The 22,561-nt window shown below is 46.2% G+C and overlaps 1 protein-coding gene and 2 pseudogenes across 1 annotated transcript; 2 read left to right on the forward strand and 1 right to left on the reverse strand.

The window, feature by feature from the left end:
- Positions 1-2,535: 2,535 nt before the first annotated feature.
- LOC123832089 lies at positions 2,536-3,497 on the forward strand (annotated as a pseudogene).
- Positions 3,498-5,849: 2,352 nt separating this feature from the next.
- On the reverse strand, positions 5,850-6,788 carry LOC123832178 (olfactory receptor 2A12-like). The gene has a single exon (XM_045859731.1). It carries the CDS (start codon positions 6,786-6,788, stop codon positions 5,850-5,852), a length of 939 nt encoding a protein of 312 aa, XP_045715687.1.
- A 13,619-nt stretch (positions 6,789-20,407) lies between these two features.
- Positions 20,408-21,356, forward strand: LOC123832196 (annotated as a pseudogene).
- The last annotated feature ends 1,205 nt before the right edge of the window (positions 21,357-22,561 follow it).

Genomic DNA, 22,561 nt, shown 5'->3' on the forward strand with positions numbered 1-22,561 from the left:
ACTCCATGCCTCCCTCCTATTCTTCCACGAGAAGAGGATTAAACATTATTCCACCTTCTACCTCTGTCTGAGTTCCCTGCTTCTCCTGTCCATGTCTGTTGGCTTCCAGCTTCTGTGTTTCTCTCTTTCTTGTCTGTGCCCACAGATTCTGCCTCTCTCTGCCTCCTGTGGCTTGTGTTTGTGTGTGTCTCTCTCCCTTATCAGGCTTGCCTTTTGTCTTCATTCTTCCCGCTTTTGTTGCTTTCTAGTTTTACCTGTTTCTCTGGGTCACTCTTAGCCCCTGCAGGTCTGTGCAGGTACTGCCTGGGGAGGTGTGTGTGTCTGAGAAACAAAGAGGAAAAGGGCTGGAGAAACAGGGAGGAGAAGGCATGATCTTCAGAACCTGACAATCACATATTATACCAAGCAGCCTCCTCATCCCTTCACCTGCTTTTTGCACACACACACACACACACACACACACACACACACACAAAGAAACAATTTCCTGCTCAGAGTCATGGCAGTAAATGGTAAAAGAAAAATTCAAGAGTGTCTTGAGTCTCTCATCTCCTAGCCTGAAGGAGAGTAGAAATGAGAAGAGAAGATAAACACAAGGATCCAAGTGAAAAAGCAGATGGTTTTTCCCTGATTTACATTACATGCCACCAGGGCACCAACGTTGACACCCGCAGTCCCAAGCCTGGCCAGCTTCGGAGCTAGAGGCTCACCCCTACCAGGACCTTGGGTTCACACAATCCATTTCTGTCTTCTCCTTCGTTACAGGTCACCATCAAACCTGACTGTGACAGAGTTGAAACCTAAGGCTCAGAGACGCCAAGTAACTGACCTAAGACATTCAGCAAGCCAGCCAAGGAAAGTGAGAGTGCCAACCAGTCCCCATGCTGCTCTCTGAACAAAGCACAGACTCATCAGAGTCCAAGGAGTCCTGGGGCCAGAGACCTGCCACTCACATCTTCCCTGTCTCCTCTGCCTCAGCTTGGGGGCACAAGCTGGAGATGAGGACTGGGCAGCCTCTCACACCAGGTCCTTGTTTAAGGATTTCCACCTCGGGAGCTGGGGAAGGATGTAGTTTGCAGCACAAGGTTCTCTCTGTCCCTAAGTCCCATCTTCTGGCTCACAGTTCATCTTTGCAGTGCTAGGTAGTATAAGAGCTTGGACTAGGGGTTCAAGTCACTTGGGATTTCACCCTACTTCAAACACTCTTGCTGTGTGACCTTAAGCCAGTTGCCTTCCTTCTCTGGGCTTGAATAAAATGAGACTTGTACTAGTGGTTATCAAAGTAAGATTCAAGGAGGCTTCCACTAATTTGAGGAACCACAGGGAGCCATGTGTGTCTGGGTGAGGCGCGGGTGAGCAAAATGGTTCTGAGTTCCTTCAGATGTCTGTCTTTGACAGAGTGGTTCAAGGATTTTTAAAAACCTGACAATGTATAACTCCAACATTTTAAGACTCCAAGTTCTGTTTCCAAAACCTGTGCAGTCCAACACTTCCAGTTGTGTTCTCAGGGCAGCCTGGAGGATGGTGTGCCGTAGGTCGTACATGTTCCCACCCCAATTTCAGCAATGGAGACCCTCCTTGGAAAACCTTTAACAACAGTCTTCCCTAGGCACCTGGAGAAGGGTGTGACTGTGGGGCCCTTTACTCTGTCTCTGCAACCCCACTCCTGGCCCCTTTGCCTCCAAATCTGGGTGTAAATAAACAGGAGTATGTCTATCCTGGAGGAGCAGTTCCAGGTCATTCACCACCCTCCTCTTACAGATGAGATCACAGTGGCCAAGGAGGGTAGTGACTTTCCCAAGGTCAATGCAGCAAGCCAGTGCTCCAGTGAGCACAAGACCCTGGTTCTTACAGGATGCATGGGGGATGGCCAGGAAAGTGAAGACCTTGTATGCACGCTAGGAATCCGATCTTTTGCTGTTAGTAACTGACCTTTCTGTCCTAGCTGGATGTCAGGCAGGGATGTAAACAGGGAGTGATGGGGAACCTCATTGTGGTCTTGTGTCCATCTGGGTAGGGTGCCTTGTGAGGGAGCCTGGTTGCCCATTGTGGGGCCAGAGATGGCAAGGAGCAGTCAGCGCTCTCAGAGCAGTCCGGGGCCCTTCTCTAATGGGGATCGGCTCCCTTCTTGCACCACCTCCGGTATTCTTTGGGCCCTTGTAGGTAAATATTAACTCTAACCCAAATAATAACCCTGGTTTTAATCTTATACCAAGGCTTAGCAACCTCTGCAGTCCCAAAAGAGAAATAGAAATGGGGTGAATAATAAAGAGAAAATAAAAGCTCAGCCAGTAAAAGGAGGCAGAGACAGCCACAGGCCAGAATGACACAGCATACAGTACTGTACTGACTTGGTCCTCACCATTTTTATCACTGTGAAACCTCAATGAACTCCTGCACCAAACCCTAGTACAACTCAAACTAGTATGGGGTCGTATCTTGTGGGGCCATCTGCCGATGCAAACTTCCTGTTAGAAAATGTAAATGAGACAATGAGTGAGGAAATTCCTTACACACCCTTGGCACAGACACTCAATGAATTCCATGTCCCCCAAACTCTCTGAAGAGGCAGATCACTATTCAGGAAGTCAACAGTCCCCTGTGACAGAATTCATTCTGTTGGGCTCTGCCCCTGACCCCAGGATCAACCCCCTGCTCTTCACCTTCTTTCTAGTCTTCTACCTGTTGATCCTTGTGAGCAACAGCCTCCTCATCATCCTCATCCACCAGGACTCAAGCCTCCACACTCCCACCTACTTTGTCATCAGCATTCTCTCCCTGCTGAATGTGAGCTACACACCCACCATGGTGCCCCAGATGCTCGTGCATATTCTCAGCAAGAGGAGGGCCATCTCTTTTGCTAGATGTGTGGCCCAGGTACACATCTTCCTCCTCTTCTGGGATCACCGAGTCTTGGCCTTTTCCCATCATGTCCATGGACAGGTCATGGCCATCTGCCACCCTCTCAGGCACAAGGTCATAATGAGCCACTGAGTGTGTCTCCTCATGGTGGGCATCTGTGCAGCCTGTGGTGTGGTGGGTGGTCTGTATTATACCTTCCTTGCAATGCACCTGCCCTACTGTGGCCCTAATGAAACCGACCACTACTTTTGTGAGTTTCTTGCCATCCTGAAGCTGGCCTATGCAGACACATCCCTCAATGATGTGGTGGACTTCATCATGGGCTTCAATGTCATGGTGGTCCCACTCTCCCTCTTTGTCATTGTCTATGCCAACACCTTGGTGACCATCATGAAGATCCACTCAGCTCAGGGGAAGATCAAGGCCTTTTCTACCTGTGCCTCTCACATCACTGTGGTCATCCTGTTCACCATCCCCTGCATCGTTATGTACATGAGCCCTAGCTATGATTCCTTGTCAAACAGTGGCAAGAAAATGGCCCTTTCTATAACCTTGCCATAGCCTTTCTCAACCCTGTCATCTATAGTCTGAGGAACAAGGACGAGAAAAAGGTTTTGCTCAAGTTGATGGGTTGAGGCAGGGCCCATTTATGCTGAAGTCCTGGGAGCAAAGCAGAACACACACTCACCACAAGTACTCTTCCATGAGACCTGGGAGAGCTGGGCTCCATCAGGCTAACATCACCCTGAAGCAGTGGGAGGGCACAGGGTGCTTAGACATTGGAGGCATCTATGGTGATGTAGTGTGAGATGGAGGTGCCTGTGCAGCTGGGGCACAATGGTCAAGAGCCTGGACTTTAGTGCCACACAGACCAGGATGAGACACCTGCTTTGGCCAATGACTAGATATGCGCATTTTTGCAACTTTTAATTGCTCTAAAGTTTGTACCCCTTCCTTACAGGGAAACTGTAACGATTAAATGAGATAATAGGTGAAAAGTGCTTAGTACAGGACCTGGCACGAAGTGATCTTTGAAGAAATATTTGTTTTCATTTTTGAAATTTATTACTCAGGGATGAACTGTGAACCAATAATCAGCTATGATTCTCCTGATCCGTGGAAGTGACTAGAGTTCCAGATAGTACATTCTAAAAGGGGAAGGGAGGAAGGAGTAAAAACTCAAAGACTGAAAAGTAGAGAAACAGCATGAGAAAGGGACTTGAGAAGGAGGAAATGAGCCTGTGTCTACCCATCCCCAAACTGAGACAGAGCATCTGAGGTCAACTGAAATTATCTTAGAACAGAAAAAAATACTATTTCAGTACCACTTGTTTCTGTTCATTTGCATTATTAGATTTATTTTCCTCTTGTTTCTAATAAAATCCATTTTGGAAAACTGCAGCCTGTCTTGGGTGATCTCAAGGAAAAGGGACTCTGTCCACTTAAGAGTGAGGGAAATTAGACAGGGGACTGGGCATGTTGTTAACCACAGAGGCAAAATTTAGCTTGGCACGACCTGACATGAAATTTTGCTTATTCCTCATAGAATGAGTACAAATGTAGAATTTGTTCTTTCAGGCCTTACCAATCTGCAGGGTCATGTTACTGGATCACCAGTCTTTACTGGCTTTTGCCTTTGCTTGCTGTTGCAGGAACTCCAGCATCCAACAAAGCAATCACCACGATGCTCTGGGACATTTCCCAAAGCTAACATGCAGCCCCCTTGGGTTCTTCTTTCCTGGCCCCTTGCTGATGCACACACCTGTGAAACTCCTTGCACAAAAATAATAAGCTGTGCTGGCCAGAACATTGAACAGGAAGGCCCTCCATGAGAGCCCATGGCTAGAGGTACACAATGTCCTCAAAGACACTATTCTACCCCACTGCCCAGGAGCTGTCGTGTTGTATAATAAACAGAGCCAAAGTAAAAAGCAGATAATAAAATGGGGTCTATAACTTCAACATGCTTATAGGCATTTGAACAATATCATTAACATAAAAAGAGCTCTCATGAATAGGTAAGAAAAATACAAACACCCCAGAATAATGGGAACAGATAGGAACAGTTCACAAAACACATACAAATGATCAACAAGCATATGGAAATGCCACCACAGTAGGCACCAAAAAAATGCAAAGTAGAACACCAACAAGATACTCCTTCTCACCTTTGTAACTGGCTAGTTTTTAAACAATGAAATCAGGGATGACCAGAAGACATAAAACATAGACTTTCACATGTTGCTGGTGGGAGCATAAATTGATCTTTTTTTCTTGCAAAAGTCTCTGGCTTTATGTATCAATAATCTTAAATACTTTGGCCTAATACTTCCAGTTTTAGGGCATTTCTAAAATTTGTACTCATTATTCCAACACCCAGCAGAAATATGGACTCATCTGTGCAGCCAGGCCAACACCCCATCACTCCTTCATGGTGCTTCCAGAAGCATGCTTAGTATCTTAAGCATCCTTGTCTTAGAACTTGTCTCTCACCCACTACACTGGGACTTGGGTTATCCATGCCTGCATCCATGGGACCTAGCATTCGGCCTGCCATACAGTAAGCATCAATGAACATTTGCCATTGGTGATTGCTAATACCATGTATGCCATTATAAGATGGTAATGAACCTTTCTCAAGATTCAGACACAGAACAACCACAAAACCCATCCCCTGTGCCTCAATAAATTATTTTAATGGCTATTCTTTTATTAAGTACTAGGTTGACAAAAATGTCCCTTCTTTTGTTAACTACAAAGATTCTAGAACAAAAGGGTACTGGAAGATTGATGTGCCTAGAAGACATTTCATGGCATTCATCTGTCAGCCAAATCATGGGCTGTCCCCCAAGGACCAGTGTAGTACTGAGATTGAAGCTGAATGGGGGAGGTGTGTACTGGTGCTACTGAGTATGTGAATGAGTGTTGGTGCACTGAGTGTGCATCATGAGTCTTGTTTCTCTGTCCCCCACTATCCTCCCAGGGCCTCATTCTGGGGCTCTGCCCCAGCCTATCACCTTGAGGAATGCCCCCTTCACATCTTTATTTCGGAGGCTATAGATGATGGGGTTGAGGAAAGCAGAGATGACATTGTAGAACAGGGCCAACTTTTTGTCTTCCTCTGGGGTGGCCTCAGAGCCAGGCTTCATGTACATGACCATGGCTGGCACACAGAACGTGGTGACCACAGTGATATGGGAGGCACATGTGGAGAAGGCTTTCAGCCGCCCCTGGGCTGAACGGATCCTCAAGATGGCAGTGAAGATGTTCACATAAACAACAAGGATAAGGAAAAGTGGAACCAGAATGACACTAAAGCCAAGAATGAAGTCTACTCGGTCATTGACTGAGGTGTCTGCACAAGCCAGTTTTAAGATTGCTGGGACTTCACAGAAGAAGTGGTTGATCTTGTTGGGGCCACAGTAGGGCAGACGCATGGCAAACACAGTGTAGAGAAGAGCAGAGATGACACCCCAGAGTCCACAGAAAATGACCATTACCCCACACAACAGAGGGCTCATGATGACCTTGTACCTAAGTGGGTGGCAAATGGCCACATACCTGTCTATAGACATGATGGCAAAAAGCCAGGACTCAGTGACACCTAGCACCAAGAAAATGTACATTTGGGCCACACAGCGGGCAAAAGAGATGGTCTTCTTCTGGCTGGTCATATGTGCCAACATCTGGGGCACAGTTGTAGTGGTGTAGCACAGATCCAAGAGGGAAAGGATGCCAATAAAGAAGTACATGGGTGTGTGGAGGCGTGAATCCAGGTAGATGAGGATAGCGATCATGCTGTTGCCCAAAAAAATCAACAGGTAGGTCATTAGGAATGCTGAGAAGAGCAGAGGCATGGTCCTGGGACTGAAGGAGAAGCCCAGAAGGATGAATTCAGTCACATAGGACTGGTTAGGCTCTTGCATTGTGTTCCACTACTAAATGAAAAAGAAAGACACCAATTCTGACAGAGGACTAGCTAAACTATGCAACAGAGTGAGGGTTACTGATGGGGTTGTGGTGGTGGTCAGTGCCCAGTTATGATGAAACACCATGCTCCCCCTCAACATGACAGCCCATTTCACCTTCTCTTGTGCCCTGCCACCACTCCCAGGGATTTTAGGAGGACGAAGGGACTTTCACATGTGGTCCAGGTTCTGCCTCTGACCCACCAGTAATTACCCATCTCAGCCTCAGTTTCCCCAGCTGTGAAATAAAAGCACTGGGCTAGCTGATCTCCACTTTGCCTTAGCATCCTCTTCTGAGTCAAACCACCAAGTGTTTAGAGGTAAATATTGGTGTACATACTCTATGAAGTTTGGCAAATTTTAGTGAGAGATGCTCCTTGTTCCTGTTGAAGACATCAGTTTATGTTCCACTCTAATTTTACCCTCAGTGTGCCCCAGCTCAGGACAGCTCTCTGACCACGCACCCACCCCATCACACATCATGGTGTGTTAGAAGGAATGCTGAGTTCTGAATCTTGGCTCTATAATTGACTGAGTAAATGACCTAGAGCTAGCCCTTTACCTGGTCATCAAACCCCTTGAGACTACTTCCTCAAGTACAAAATGAGAATAATTGTCACTTTGTTACAAGTTTGCTGCAAATACTGGGTGATGTTTTGGCATGAAAAGCATCACAGAGAAGGTCTAACATTTGGTAGATGCCTAAAAAATGTTCATTGCATTTCTGGGTGGTTCCCTATACACAGGACTAAGATTCGGGTCCAAAGTATGCCAGTTAAGATCCTGGGAAATACCACATCATATATGATGCTCAAGTTTTCACTCTTCCAGATGCCCACATTCTGTTGCTCATCCCAGATATTCATTTACACTTTTAACCTCTTACTGACCTTTAGCTCTTTTCAACTGAAGCTCCCTGAGGCTTCCTTCTTCCTGAAAAATAAGTAGAAGACAGCCTTACTGGGGAGATGTCATGTGCGTCATGGGTACTTAGGGAATGGGGGTGATCTTGATGCTGTCAGTATTATTTCTCCTCCTGGCACCAATTTTTCTGTCCCAACCTACTTGTTCTGAAGTCTGCTTGTTCTCCTTTGGAACAGCATGAATGAGTCTTCACAAGAACCCATGCCTATATTTACTTATTATGTTGTTTAATCCTCACACGAGGATATATTTATTGATTTGAGAAGGTGAGAGAGAGAAACATTAAGGTGAAAAACATAGATTGGTTGCCTCCCAAACATGCCCTGAACTGGGTATCAAACCTGCAACCTAGGTATGTGCCCTGACTGGTAACAGAACCCATGACGTTTTGGTGCATGGGACCAAGCTCCAACCAAGTGAGCGATTTGGCCAGGGCAAACATGTGTTTACATTTAATACATCAGATGATGTCTTCACTTTGGCCAAAGGATTAAACACACTTTGAACCTCTGCAATGCCAGGTATTTTTCTAGGACCTTCTTAGAGATTACCCCACAACTTTCAGCTAGCTGGCAGATAACTGTTTTTAGTAAATTCCTACTTTTCATGAAAGGGCCTTTGTAGGTTGCATTGTCTCCTTAGGCTGGCCTTCATTTCTGCATAAAGTACAGTGGTGTTTGGGCCAGGTGGTCTCGAAGGGAGAGGAAGCACACGGCAGCATGGAAGGGCATGGGATCTGGAGACCTGGGCTGTGCTGGAGTCCTGCTCTGGTTTCACCTGCTATGTCACCTTGTGCTATTAGCACACTTTTTAGACCTCAGATTCCTTGCCCAAAGAACGGAAATATAATCACCTACCTTGTAAGCCACATTCCTCTTGAGAAGAATAATTTCAAAGATATGAGAATCTCTACCTGGGGGCCAAGAGTCAGAAAACATGCTGCCACTTGTAACTTTTCATTTTTTTACATACAGCCAATGGATGGGCTTGCTCTTTAAGAGTCTGGTGTTAATGGATATTTAATCTGATTAAACCACATGTGAAGGCTGAAGGCAGGCGGAGCAAACTCTCTATAAAGCAGCAACATGTGTCCAAGGATGCTGTTCTGCAACCAGTACCTCTAGTGAGAAACTTGGGCTACCTGAACTCCTGGGTTCCCACCATCCTTCCCCCAACACTCCTGTGAGTAAAACACTCTTCACTAGGAAAAAAAATTCCTGACTCTCAGGGCTAGGAACCAGAGAGACCCCATGTGAGGAAAAACAATGGGATGGGCAACCTCATTACCCACCATGGTGACCTTGGCCTCTGTACCTCCCTTTGGGTTTAAAATATGGAAATCAACTTTTGGCCTGTACCCTAAAATACACCTTGCCATTCATTCACTGAGTCTCATGAGGGCTTTGTGAGATGTACAGATTGTGGATCATTGTCTCCATCTCACAGATGGAGAAACTGAGGCTCAGGGAATATGTGGGAGAAATTGAATCTCACTCATTCAGTAAGGTTTCCCATGAGCAGCAAAACCATATCTAACCAGAACTCCACCAATCTGAATCCGCAGTTTACTGAAATGTTTTCTGGCCTTGATTCTCAAAAGGGAAAGGGAAATCATGAGGGCAAAGATCGTGGGTTGGCAGAAATTGATGGCATCTCTAAGATCAAGCAGTCATGCCATTAGAAACTCAGGAAAATTTCCTCATCTCCGTTCTCATTCCCCTATATCCTATCTGTCCCCAGGTCCATTGCCACCACCCCCACAGTGCCTCTCACACCCTTCTCCATCCCCCTCCAATTCCACTGCCACTGTCTAGTTCAGACACTGGTATCTCTCCCTCATTTGGATTTCATGTCAGTCCTCCAGCTGGATCCTTGCTCTGCCCATTTTATGCACTGGTTTGCAGAGCACCCTTTCTAAAACAAAAATTGGATGGGGCCACTGCTTCAATCCTGCAATGTCTCCCTTACCTAAAGGGAAAAGTCTAAGAGAGTTAGACCAGTACCTTGACTTTGCTCTTTAAAGCCAGACCCAGTTTTGGTCATCAGACTCCAGGGCAGGTCAGACACTTTAGAGAAATCTTTGGCTGCTGCAGGTACTGACACAGAAAGCATTATAGTGACCCAAGGGGCCACATGCAGAGAGGGGATGTAGGAAAAAGATGGATCCCAGGTCACCATGGAAGTTCATCCCAGATTTGAGACTGGGACCCAGACTCTAGGCTACCAGCTGGTCAGCTCCTTGGACTCTGTCTTAGCTCAAGGCAGCAGGCCCACGTTAACTTGGAAATTCCACAGGTCCAACACATCCCCACTGAGCAGATCGGCTTCAGCATACATAATGTTATTGTTTCCCATTACTTAATACAGAGCCTGGCACTCAGTAATGTCAGTAAGACCCAATAAATTGCTTACTCAATGAGCTACAGTCCAGGAGAAAGGAGAAAGGAGAAAGAAAAGAGTATAGACATTGCCTGTCTCCCTACACTTTTCCTTCCTGTTCCTCAAATATCTGGCAAAAATTACATGTGTCTGGAGATCTGGAGGCCCCTGGAGAAATCAGGGCACAAGCTGGTTGAGGGAGGAGGATTCAGAGAGTTGGCACCAAGTACAGTGAGTCTCTCTAGCATTTTTTTCCACTCCTATCCAAGCTGATAAGTAATAATACAAAATATTATTTTCAGTAATACAGAAATTCATCAATTCAATAATAATATTATATAATTCTATCTAATAATATAATTACTTTAATAATTTAATATATTATGTTGTTGTAACAGCCCACTCTGGCCAAGTACAATGACATGTGCTTTACATGCACTATTTTATCTTATCCCCATAACTGGGGTGGCAGTTGAAAGATTGAACAATAATTGTGGGAGCCTTCCAATCATAACAGACAACTGTCAGAATACACAGGGGAAATTGTACCAGAACACCTGCAGGCTGAACATGCGCCCTGCACATAGCCACCATGAGATGGGCATTACTGCTGTACCCATTTTACAGATAAGGAAAGCAGTGACACAACCTGCCCAGGGACACACCCACAGCCAACTGCAGAGCCTGTGCTCATAACCACCAGGTGCCACTGAGCATCCATGACAAGAAGGTGGTTGGACTGGCCTGCCTGAAAACAGGTCCTCCTTCTTCTCCCACCACTTACTTGCTCACTTGCTCTCTCGTTTTCTGCCTCCTCCAGGGTAGAATCTGAAATGAAAGAGCAGGAAAAGGAGAAGCAGAAATCATGGCCAAAATCCAATGTGAATGGAGCTGGGGCAGGCAACTTGACCAAGCAGGTGCAAGGGGGCAGTGATGCCAGTCTGCTGGTGCCCATTCTGTGCAGAGAGACACAGCCATATGCTGACCCTCCCTGAGGCCTCATGTTCCCCCTGTCCTCTGTACTATGGCCTCCTTCTTCCCAGGAAGCTGCATGAGGAGAGGGGCAGAGGCCAGGAGGATGGTCCTAGAGCTGGCATTCCCCAGCTTCTCCTCCTTCCTTGTCCCACAGCCCCTGGAACCCTCAGTGCTGCCCATGAAGAGGGGAGAGCTCTGGCTCTGGGCATGAGGGTACTCAGGGGTACCCTCCCCTGAGGCCCAGGGGTCTGCCAGGCTGGGGGGGCCATGAGGTGAGCCACAAAATTCCAGGGGATCTTGAGATCCTGAAAGAGGAAGACGGAACAGGTGTAACCAGGGTCTGAGGTGGCAGATCCCCATCTATTAGCAGCAAAGATGCACTAGAGTACAGACCAGAGACACAGACAGGGCAGAATAGAGACACAGAGTCACAGCAGGAAGAATCAATATACACAGATGGACAGACAAGGAGACACAGAGGACCAGAAAGGCAGGAAAGAGTGCCACTAGCCTGGAAAGGGATGGAAACTGAAGACAGAATCCTCGGGTCAGAGAGGAGCCTGGAGCCTGGCCACAGGGAGCAGGTGTTGGCCTTCAGGGGTCCCTGGTGGTTGGGCTGTGGCAGCTGCCACCTTCACTCACGCACTCCTTCCACAGCACACTTTACATGTATGCTTGAAAGCACAAGCTCCTGAGGCCCCACAGACAGAGGCTGCTTCAGAGTAGAAGCCTGCCCCAGCCCTGCACCCAACCTTGGTATTCCCCTCCCAGCCTTTCTTGTATTGAGCTAAAAAGAAGCATGTACCTGTCCCTCCTGACACCAATGGTATGCCCTCTAAAGCAATCTTCTGCCTTATATCTGCCTCTTTACCCTTCCATCTCTAACCACACTCTCTTCTCTCCCCCACAATCCCCAGGCTGTGTTACAAGGCAATAGCCCTCACCTGCCCTACTTTTCCTCATGAGGGTATGTGGGGTTATCTGAGTCACCGCGTCTCCTCCTGATAAGCCCTAGTGCCCTGCTCCCATCCATCTTGTCTAGGCTGGACCCCCCTCCTCCAGTATCTTTAACGCCAGGCTGCAGCCCCAGCAGGCACCTCCCCCTGACAGCAGAGGCACAGCCCCGCCCTTTGCTCAGCAAGAGCAATCTCTGGGGAAGCAACCGTGCATCGAGTACCCAGAGATGTGTCATCAAACACATAGTCACCTCAACCTGGTGAAGTCACTTAGCTTCCCAGAGCCTCAGCGTCCTCACTGTAAAAGGGGGCTGTGTTCCCCATGTCATAACAATACTTACCATTGGGCTTCTTTAGGTTTTTTTCTAAGTAGTCATTAGGGACTAGATATTTGTACTAAATCCTTATGGCACTATTGTCCCTATTTTATAGATATGGAAATGGAAGCTTCAGCCTTAAGCAGGCTGTGCAGAGCTAGGATCCTGAACATGGTTTTGCCTGGCCACACAGGCTATGCTTCTGACCCGTGCTGAACCCAGTACACAATCCAGCACAGGACAAAACAGAGGTGGGCAGCATCTCAGGCAGAAAGAATAGAGCCGCTGTGGAGGGGGAGGTGGTGGCTTACACATTTAGACCCGAGAGCATAACTTTTGAGGGCAGTGGGCTCTTCTGGGGCTTTGGCTACATACACATTCTTCCAGGGGTAACAAAGGAAAAGGGGAAAGGGACCAACATTCATTGTGCACCTTCCATGCCCAGCACAGGCATTAAGTCATTTAATTCTTCCACTAATCTGTGAAAGAAGCACATTATTTCCACTTTATAGGTGAGGACACTGATGTGCAGTGGTTAAAAAGACTTGTCCAAGGTCACACAGCTGCTTGAGGCAGCTGAGATCCCAATTTAGGTCTGCCGGGTTGTAAAGTGCCTCCAACACACTCCATTTGTGGTAGGGGTGGTGACAAGCTAGCACCACCCAAGTCTCTAGCCAGGGGATGGGCCCCCCTCAACTTTTCTGACCCCCTCAAGTTGGACTGCAGCCTTTCTGGGAGTTGAGTTGTTCATAAGAACTCTACCTCAACTATGGGGTGGTAGAGTCTGAGAGACACAGAGCACCCTGACTCTCAGTCTGGAGGCCATTCCACTGTGGGTTCTTTGATACACAGGGCAATTCCTGATAGAGCCTGCCATGTTGTCTAAGTGAAGTAATCTATGTTCACCAGAGAAACTTTGTAAAGATAGGAAGGAAGGAAGAAGAATGTAGTTACTCTGTAGTTCCTTCCATAGAACAAAGAAAACTTCGTTCCATTTCTCTCTAATTTTTTCTATACCTAAACTAAAGTGACACCTTCCCTCACCACACTGATGTTATACTTTACATACAAGTTTAATGTGACACATACTAGTTGGGTAACTATTCATTTCCCCCTCCTTTGCTGATAAGACCATGTTCCTGCCAACAACGTTTGTTTGGGGGCTGGTGACACTGAACTGTCCTAGTCCAAATGACACTTCCATGTCTCTCTTACACAGAATCCCTTCCAGCTAAGCCAGTTGTGGAACCTGGTCCTGTTCCATGAGACAAAATGAAACCTCAACTGAAGAGTTTTTATGAAAATATTTATTTTCTAACAAAGGGAGAGAGTGGCTGTGATACAACCTCTTCTCCCAAGTCCCCTTTCTCTTAGCACGAATACAGATGTCATGGCTAGAACTGAGCAAGCCATCTTGAGACTGTGAGGAGAACAGTGCAGAGAGCACAGGGGTTCTCTCACCCACATAATCCAGCTGTGAGCTAACCCAAGTAGCTGCTTGTCTCAAGACTGCTTGGGATGTGAAAAATATTAATGTCTGCATATCTAAACCACTGTTAGTTGGGTTTTCTGTTTTAGACAGGAAAATCCTAATGGATTAAGTCTTCTGTCTTTTCAAAAACTTGATATTCTATGATAAGCTTTTTATGCTCATCTCAGACTTCCAACCTCCAAAACTGTGTGAAATAAATGTTTGTTGTTTAAACCGCCCAGTCTATGGTATTCTATTTCAGCAACCCATGGAGGCCAAGGTGGCTAATGTGCAGAGAGCAAAGCAGTGGAGAGAAGCACCGCACAGTGTGGGAGAGCCCTGGAGGGTCTGAGAAGGTCCACTCAGGTCCACACTGAGTACTGATTGGTGGTGCATGTGTGTGAGGAAACCACCAAAGGATGGGGGGGTGGAGGGGCTCTCAAAAGGATAATGGAGTAATTTTATAAACTTTATTCCAAAAATATCAGATAACTCAGATAAAACATTCAAATTCATTAAAAGACATCGCTTTAAAAGAAAGGTTATTTGACTAGCTATATATTTATTTTTCAAACTGAATGTGGAATTAGAAACTTTTCACAAAGAAAACTCCAAGGGTTGGGCTGGGTACAGGAGAGCAAAGGGGGAAAAATGGAACAACTGTAATAGAATAACAATAAAATATTTGAAAAGACAAATCTCCAGATCTAGAGGGATTCACTTGTGAATTCCAGCAATCCTATGAGGAAGAACTGCTTGCAAGTGTGTACTGACTCTCCTAAAAAAATTAGACAGAGGGAGTAGCTCCCAGCTCAACTGGGAGGGCTGCACGCCTCTGACATGAAAACTGAAGATATTATGAGCAAAGGAAACTGCAGACCCATGTCCCTCATAAAAGCAAATATTCTCAATGAAACTTTAAAAATCGAATCCAACTGTATATATGAAAGGTTAATATAGCACGTGCAAGTGTTAGGTGAACATAAACTGAACTGAGAGGCAGAGAAGCCTGCTGGGATGAAAACAGGCTTCAGAAGGACACAGTCTGGGCTCCGGCCCCACCTGGACCACTTCCCAGCTGTGTGATCTCAGACGGTGGTGATGACAATCATCAAAGTGATGACTTCTATTTCTTGAACACATGCTATGTTCATGGTGTCATGTGCTTAAATACTTCGCCTCACATAATCCTCAGAACAATCATGTGAAGTTCGTATCATTGTCCAAATTTTACAGTTTAAGAAACTGAAGCTTAGGCAGGATAAGTAACTTGCTTAAATTTCTAGTAGAGGCCAAACTGGGATTTCAAACCACATCACAATTGAGATAACTAGTAAGCAGTTGTCAAGGCAATCTTAGACAAACTCCCTATGCTCTTTACTTATTTGTAGATGTGCAGTCCCCTTTGAGCATGAAATTTCTGCTTCAGATCCCAAGGATGCCACATTCAGAGGGCCACCCTTTTTTAGGATGTTCCCTCTCACTTGCCTGAGACATGTGTGGCTGAGAAGGAGCCCTCCACTGTGGATCCAGGCATCAGGGCTCCAGTCCCTGCTATAGTGTTCTCTCTCCCTCCCCATCCCAGAGGAGAACTAGACTGACCCTAAACACTGCTCACTTATTCCTGTCAGTATAGGGCCTACCATTGACTGAGCTCCCTTCCACCATAGATAGCAGGACCTGTGCTAAGTACCTCACATGCACCTTCTTCACCTTCAAAGCATTGTTTTCTGTTCTAAGTATGAAAATTAGGCTCAGAGAGGGAAAGTCATTTGCTGAGGTCACAGAGAGAGGAGGTAGTTAGAATGAGCATTCAACCACCAGTCTGTCTGGCCTCTTGTTTTTCTTTTCTGCATTGCCCAACCAATAGTGGCTCTGTGTCCTGAGGGTTTCAGAACCTAGCCTGGGGAAGGGAAAGATGCAGAGAACCAACAGAGGGTCAAGAGAGAAAACACATCAAAATCCATGATTAGACTGTGCAACATCTGCTTCCTGTGCCCTGGGTCGGGCTGTCCTGGGCAGGTAGTTACCCAGCTCACAGCCCCCATTACCAGAAGACCATATAATGTTCAAACTCAGACACATTTTGAGAGTGAAGGGGAGTGTTTAAAATAATTACAGGAGTTAATTAATCTGCACCAGGAACAAAGCAGAACAGTTCCATGAGAAGTAGGATATGAGATCACTCTAGCCAATTCCATTCTTGGCTATCCTACTGTCTCCCCACAGGGGGGCCAACACTGTGGCTGATACTTGTCACACCTGAAAATCTGAGTTGTCTGAGTGAATGTGCTACATCTCCAGGGACCTGAGCAGTCACAGTGTCATGCTCTGGAACAGCATCCAGTCCTGATCAGCTGTTGGCTCATTCAACTTCCTGCTCCTGCTGCACTAACAGGACTTCTTTGGACTTTGCCTTGAGTACCTGTCCTTTAAGAGATGACTTCCTTTTTCCAGGACCTGTCTCAGTTACTAGCACTCATCCAGTTCTGCCCCTCAGGTCCCGTCTAGTATTCCAAGTCCTATTCCTGCACATAGACACACTTTGACCCATAAGTATCACTTGACCTGGATTTCTCATCACTGACCTCCACCAAGGTAAACACTTTCCCCATAGGTCTTAAGTCTCCCAGTGCCCAAACTGAACTTCACCATACCTTGAAGTTGACCTTTGTCACCACACCTTCAAAAATTAAATTCTTCCTTACTGGACCGGACTATCTCTCTTAGCTGGTCAATGCCTCCCACCCATGAGGCAGGCTCTACCCAGTGAGCTCTGCCCAGCGGCACTTAATGAGGCTGAGCCAGTCTCCTGCCTTTCTCTCTTCAAATTCCAGAAGAACTCAAGGGAGTACTTAGTTGAGGAGAATGTCCTCCAAATGGGTCTGAGGACAACTGTACATCTTCCCTCCTGTACATTTGACCACCTGGCTCCTACACCCAGCCTTATAGACTTTCCTCATCCAGACTGTGCCCAACCTGTAAACCAGCGCTACACCTTGGCCACAGAGATGCTGCAGTAGAATGATTTGTAACCTGACAGATCTAGGTTGAAACTCAGATGACACAATGCATCTGTTATGTAGTGTGAACAAGCCACTTAATTCTCTGAAACACTCTCTGCCTCCTGATCCATCAGATTCCTTACTGACCTTGTTGTGAGGTTAATCACATTCTGAGTAGTGTCTGGCATAGCATCTGATATGAGTAATTGTTCAATAGTAGGTAGTTACTGCTGTAGTGATAGTTTGGTAGCATTTATACCACAATGAGGTGTGTGACCTTGAATAATATTTTTCCATAAATGGTAGTTCTGAGGACACTGGTAAGTACTGGCAACATTTATATCATCTATAGTCAGACCTAGTTTTACCTATTCAGTGTATGGCCTTGGATAAAATGCTTAAGGACATAAACAACACACACAAGTGCTTTGAAAGGAAACAAAGCACATCTTAGTATCATCACTATGTCACACAGAGATGGCAGCTCAGACATAGGACTCCTCCTTCAGTGTCACAGTGGGAAGAAACTTCATTCCCCAAATGGAAACTTCACAAGGATGCCCAGCTCATTTGCTCCAGGGGCTACACCTGAAATATCTTGGGGGCATTAATTTCCTGGCTGTGCCTTTCATCTTCCCAGAGGCCCTGTGCTGCATTTAACAGCATGGACAGGGAATCCTCAGGGCTTTTCAGGAATTAGAAATCCACTCTGCAACCCCATTCTGACAGAGAGGATCCCTCGTTTGCCTGCTGGAAACCCCTTCTTCCAGGGCCACTCTTAGGAGAGGAGCACATCTCCCCTGCAGGGCCACTGTGCTAAGGAGCAGGGGTTCACTGCTTTCCTCTGCATTGCCCAAGACCACCAGAAACCAGGCTGATGCTGCTGCAGGAGTAAAGGAAGTGAGTCAAGGAGAAGAGGGTGCTGGTCATTTGTAGGTGGAACTGAGGGAAGGGCTGGGGGAGTTTTCTTCCCTGGCCTCCCGAAGAATGGACGAAGAACCCCCACATTAATCTCTCCCACTCACTGGGAGAGGGGAGAAGGGTGCATCTACCCTCACTGAACAGGAGTGGGATCTTCAGCACCCTTTCCAGACTTGCACACACCCTTCTCAAGAGCACCCTCCCACCCCTGGTGGGCCCCTGATGAGGCATCTGCTCCCTTCTTCTCTACTAGAATTAGAGAGGCTGAAAGGGACAGGGAGGCCAGAACAGAAGGAGAGAGGAGGGTGGATGTATGAATATGGCATTTTCCTGGTGCGAGATTTTGACTTAAATGTTTTTTTCAAGGGTGCCTAAAGCAGAGAAAACTACACTGGACCACAGCTCCACAAGCAATCTGCTGATTCCTACCAGATTCTATGGAGAGATCTAAAGCAGGCAGCCTCTGCATACCACAGGGCTGGGATGGTAACACATGACATCTACAACACTGGGCTGGTGTGTAAGGAGGAAACCCCAATATGGGTGCCAGGAAGATACTGGGATGTGCAGAAGCAGAGGGATTATGGAAGGTGCTTGAGCAGATAAATCCTTAAGGGAAGGGAGGTGGAGATACTGAGTGGCAGATAATGAGAGAGTCAGGCAGCTTGGAAGGTCTTCCACTCAGAGAGGAGGCCAGCCCCGATACCTAGTCTGGGATCTTTCTGTGATTGTGCTCTTAGCATGGCTCAGCAGTCTCAGAGGTCCTGGGGAGTTCCAAAGACTTGAAAAGTTGTTAGAAATGCCTTCAATTCCAGTCTAAGGAGGCATGGGAAGGGCATGAAAGATGAAACAGTACCTGCTGATGGGTGCACCAGAGAAGGAGGCCACTGAAAAAGTCCAGGGTGGGGGTGTAAACTGGTGGATGGGAGGCTGTGAGCAGCCCTTATCATCCTGGTCAGGGTTTGCCATTTGCACTGCTCACCAGCACTGATTTTTTCAGAGTCTCTCCTCTCAATATCTAATACTCTGAGCATCCCTAGTTCTCCTCTTCCCTTCACAAGCACTTCTGATCTGGGACATTTTTCTCCTTCATCCAACTCTTGATGTTCTCTAAAGCTCAGCACAAAAAGATCACACTACCCTCTTTTGCCCATGCAGCCTCAGGCAACTTTTCCATCTTCCAGACCTTCACCATCATCCTGCAACAACCAGTCCCCAAAGTCATGTTTTTAACCCTGTCCTCTGGAACCTCAGAAAATGCCACAACGGCTCCTCTCCCCTCATTCCACTCTTCCTTCCACTCATCTTCCCATTACCCAAATTGCTACCACTTACTGAGGAATCTTGGTAAACCACATGATTTTCATGCACTCTCCACTATGGAGGAGGCATTACAGATGGCAAACACCAGACTCTGAGAGGCTAAGTGACTGGGGAGTAGGTAAAAAGGCTGCAAGACTCAGGTGTGTTGACCTGAATCTGCACTGAATCTCTCTATATTTTCCTACGCTCTGGTCTCACATCTCCATCTCCAAAACAAGTCTCCCACCAACACAGTCCTGTTCAGCAGGCAGCTCAGCTCCCCATGCTGCCCATGGCAACTGGTGTGATCATAGGAGTCCAGCTTGGCATCAAAGAATAGCAGAGCCAGAAGGGTCTTTTGGAGTGGTCAAGTCCAACAGTTTCACTTCAAAATAGGGCTGTTAAGTTTGCAGAGAGTTACCCATGGAGTTACCCAAGATGCACAGCAAAGTCAGAACAGGGTCAGAACCAGAGCCCTGCTTTTCTGATTTCCAGACTTATTCCACTTATACTAACCCACTTTATATATATCAAAATGTCTTGACATACAGTATTTCATATGCTCCTCACCATTACTCTGTGCCACAGATATTTCACCTCAATGTAATGGATGGGGAGACTGAAGCCAATGGAGGTGAAGGGACATGGCCAAGGTCACATAGCTGGGTAAGTGAGAACTGTGGGACATTCGGAAGAGCTGCAGGTAGCGTGCAGGGGAGCAGTCACCCTCTCTGCTGCTCAGGGTTGTGAGGTCTCTTATCTGCTTCCCAGCCTATCTGCTCTTTTGTCATCAATGAAATGCCTCCCCTTTTTTTCTCTACAGCTTCAGCTCCCCTGGATTTTGAGTTGCCACTGCACCAGTTCTGGCTTGAGAGTATCTCAGGCAGCTACAGCCCACTCACACAGGCTCTCAGTGTCACCATTTTAAATCCTCAGCAGGAGGGTCTTTCACTTTGGGATAAGTGTCCAACCTTGGTGCATTTTGACAGGATCTAGGGGTTGGCTGGGTGCCCTGTTACAAACATGGCTACCAGATGCCTTGCCTTCTCTGAGTGGGGTAGTGTCCAGAGAAGGGCCTGTGGGCCGTCAGATAGCCTATATTCTATTACAGGTGTCACTCCAGATCTCCTGACTTACTCCCCAGTGCCAGAGCTGCCCTAGCTTCCTTTCCATTTTCATCCAACTCAACAAAGGTTTGTCCACCTCTGTGCAACTTTCTGTGCAAGGTGCTGTGTGTGTGACTCAGCTTCTGTCAATTGTGTCCTCCCTCCCACAAGGCCAAGGACAGAACCAGGAAGTCCTGTTTGTCTTTAATAAGCAGATCATCATGCAGAGTCTTGGCAAGAAGAACCACAGCTCTGTGTCTGAGTTCCTTCTCCTTGGCTTCTCCAGTGAGTTGCATGTCAGAACCGCCCTGTTCACTTTCTTCCTCCTTCTCTACATCATCACCCTTCTGGGCAATGGACTCATCATCACCCTGATCTACCTGGATTCACACCTCCACACACCCATGTACTTCTTCCTCAGCATCCTCTCCTTGGTGGACATGAGCTATGTCACCACCACTGTGCCCCCAAATGTTGGTTAATATGGTGTGTCCAAGGAGGATGATCTCCTGGGGAGCTTGTGTAGCCCAGATGTTCATTTTCTTGGTCCTGGGTATTGCTGAGTGTGTCCTCTATGCTGTTATGGCCTACGACAGGTATGTGGCCATTTGCTTCCCCCTCCACTATACCCTACTCATGAGCCGTGCCATTTGTATCAAGATGGTCACAGTCTGTTGGCTCATCAGCATAGCTGGGGCTCTTATCTACACTATCTTCACCATGTGTCTGCCTTATTGTGGTCCCTACAAGATAAACCACTTCTTTTGTGAGGTCCCTGCTGTCCTGAAGCTGGCCTGTGCAGACACCTCCTTCAATGACCAGTTGGATTTCATCTTGGGTTTCATCCTTCTTTTGGTGCCACTCTCCCTCATCCTGGCCTCTTATGTCCGCATCTTTGCCTCCATCTTGAGGATCCGCTCATCCCAGGGGAGGTTCAAGTCCTTCTCCACCTGTATTACCCATGTCACTGTGGTCACCATGTTCTATGGGCCGGCCATGATCATGTACATGAGACCTGGCTCCTGGTTCAACCCAGAGCGGGACAAGAAGTTAGCCCTGTTCTACAACGTTGTCTCTGCCTTCCTCAACCCCATCATCTACAGCCTCCGGAACAAGGATGTAAAGGGAGCCTTTCTGAAGGTATTTGGTGGTAGAGGGAAAGCTCAGTGACCCAGGATGTTTCAGAGTTGTCATGAGTCCTGAGCAGACTAGATGGGTCTCATGTGGTTTCATAAAAACACATCAGTTTGCATCAACCTGAGGCTTCCTGGGGTTGTGAGCCAGTGAGTGAGGGTGTGGCCACTCCTAAACTGAAAGTCTCCCCATTGGTTGGAAAATTTTCAGCTGCTACCACCCAATGACTCAGTTAAGTATTGAAAGCAAAGGAATTTTACTGTAAAAACTATGTCCTGCCTTATGGGTCAAGTTCATTGCCTTATTGCTTTTCCTGGGTTCTTTCCTCACCTTTGTAAGTTCATGTCAATGCAATGTCATCACAGCCAAATGTTTAACATGTACATGTTCTTTTCCACAGTTTAAAGGATTTAGGGATGGAAATCACATAAAGAGTATGTAGGTTATGCAGAAAGACAGCCATGCACTTACAAATAGTATTTAGCATTGCCCTTTGCATTAGATGCTCTAAAGTCTAAGCCACAATTATTTTAGAAATAGCTTTATAACAGTATAGCTAATAATTAATCTGGTCTGTATTCAACTTCTGAAACTGGCTATGTCCTGGTTTTACATTTTAAATTTCACTTTGATTTTGAGCAAATAAATATGTATTTCATAAAATAAAATATGTTTATATATATATACCCATGTATCATTATATATATATATATATATATATATATATATATATATATCTGTATGCATCTATCTCTCTTTCCACAGAAGAGACAGACACATAGAGATTATAGAAAATAATATAACAAAGACTCCATTTTTCCATCCAAAATGAACACTTAGTAATATTTTGCTATATTTAGTCTTTTTTAAAGGATTAAATCATTACAGAGAAAATTGCATTGTTCTTTGAATATTCTCAACTCCCTGAATCAATCACTGATTAAACTGAAGTTTATTCAGTGTATTTTTCAGTTTTTACTACACACAATCATAGAGATAAACAATATATAGAATTGTTCTTGTATAAATTTAATCTTTTAATGCTAGCATGGTGTCAACATCCCGTTTCTGACATCTACCTACTTGAGAATTATAGGCCTAGCGTGTTCCCTTTGACAAGCATTTGAATACACAACATTTCACTTATCTGCTATTGAACATTCATTTATTCCCAATTCTTCACTATTTAAATAATTCTGCAATGACGTCTTTGGACATTTCTCTGTATAGAAGTATTTTTC

This window comes from Phyllostomus hastatus, unplaced genomic scaffold (assembly GCF_019186645.2).
Source record: "Phyllostomus hastatus isolate PE091 unplaced genomic scaffold, TTU_PhHast_1.1 phas_scaffold_182, whole genome shotgun sequence".
Lineage (NCBI taxonomy): Eukaryota > Metazoa > Chordata > Mammalia > Chiroptera > Phyllostomidae > Phyllostomus > Phyllostomus hastatus.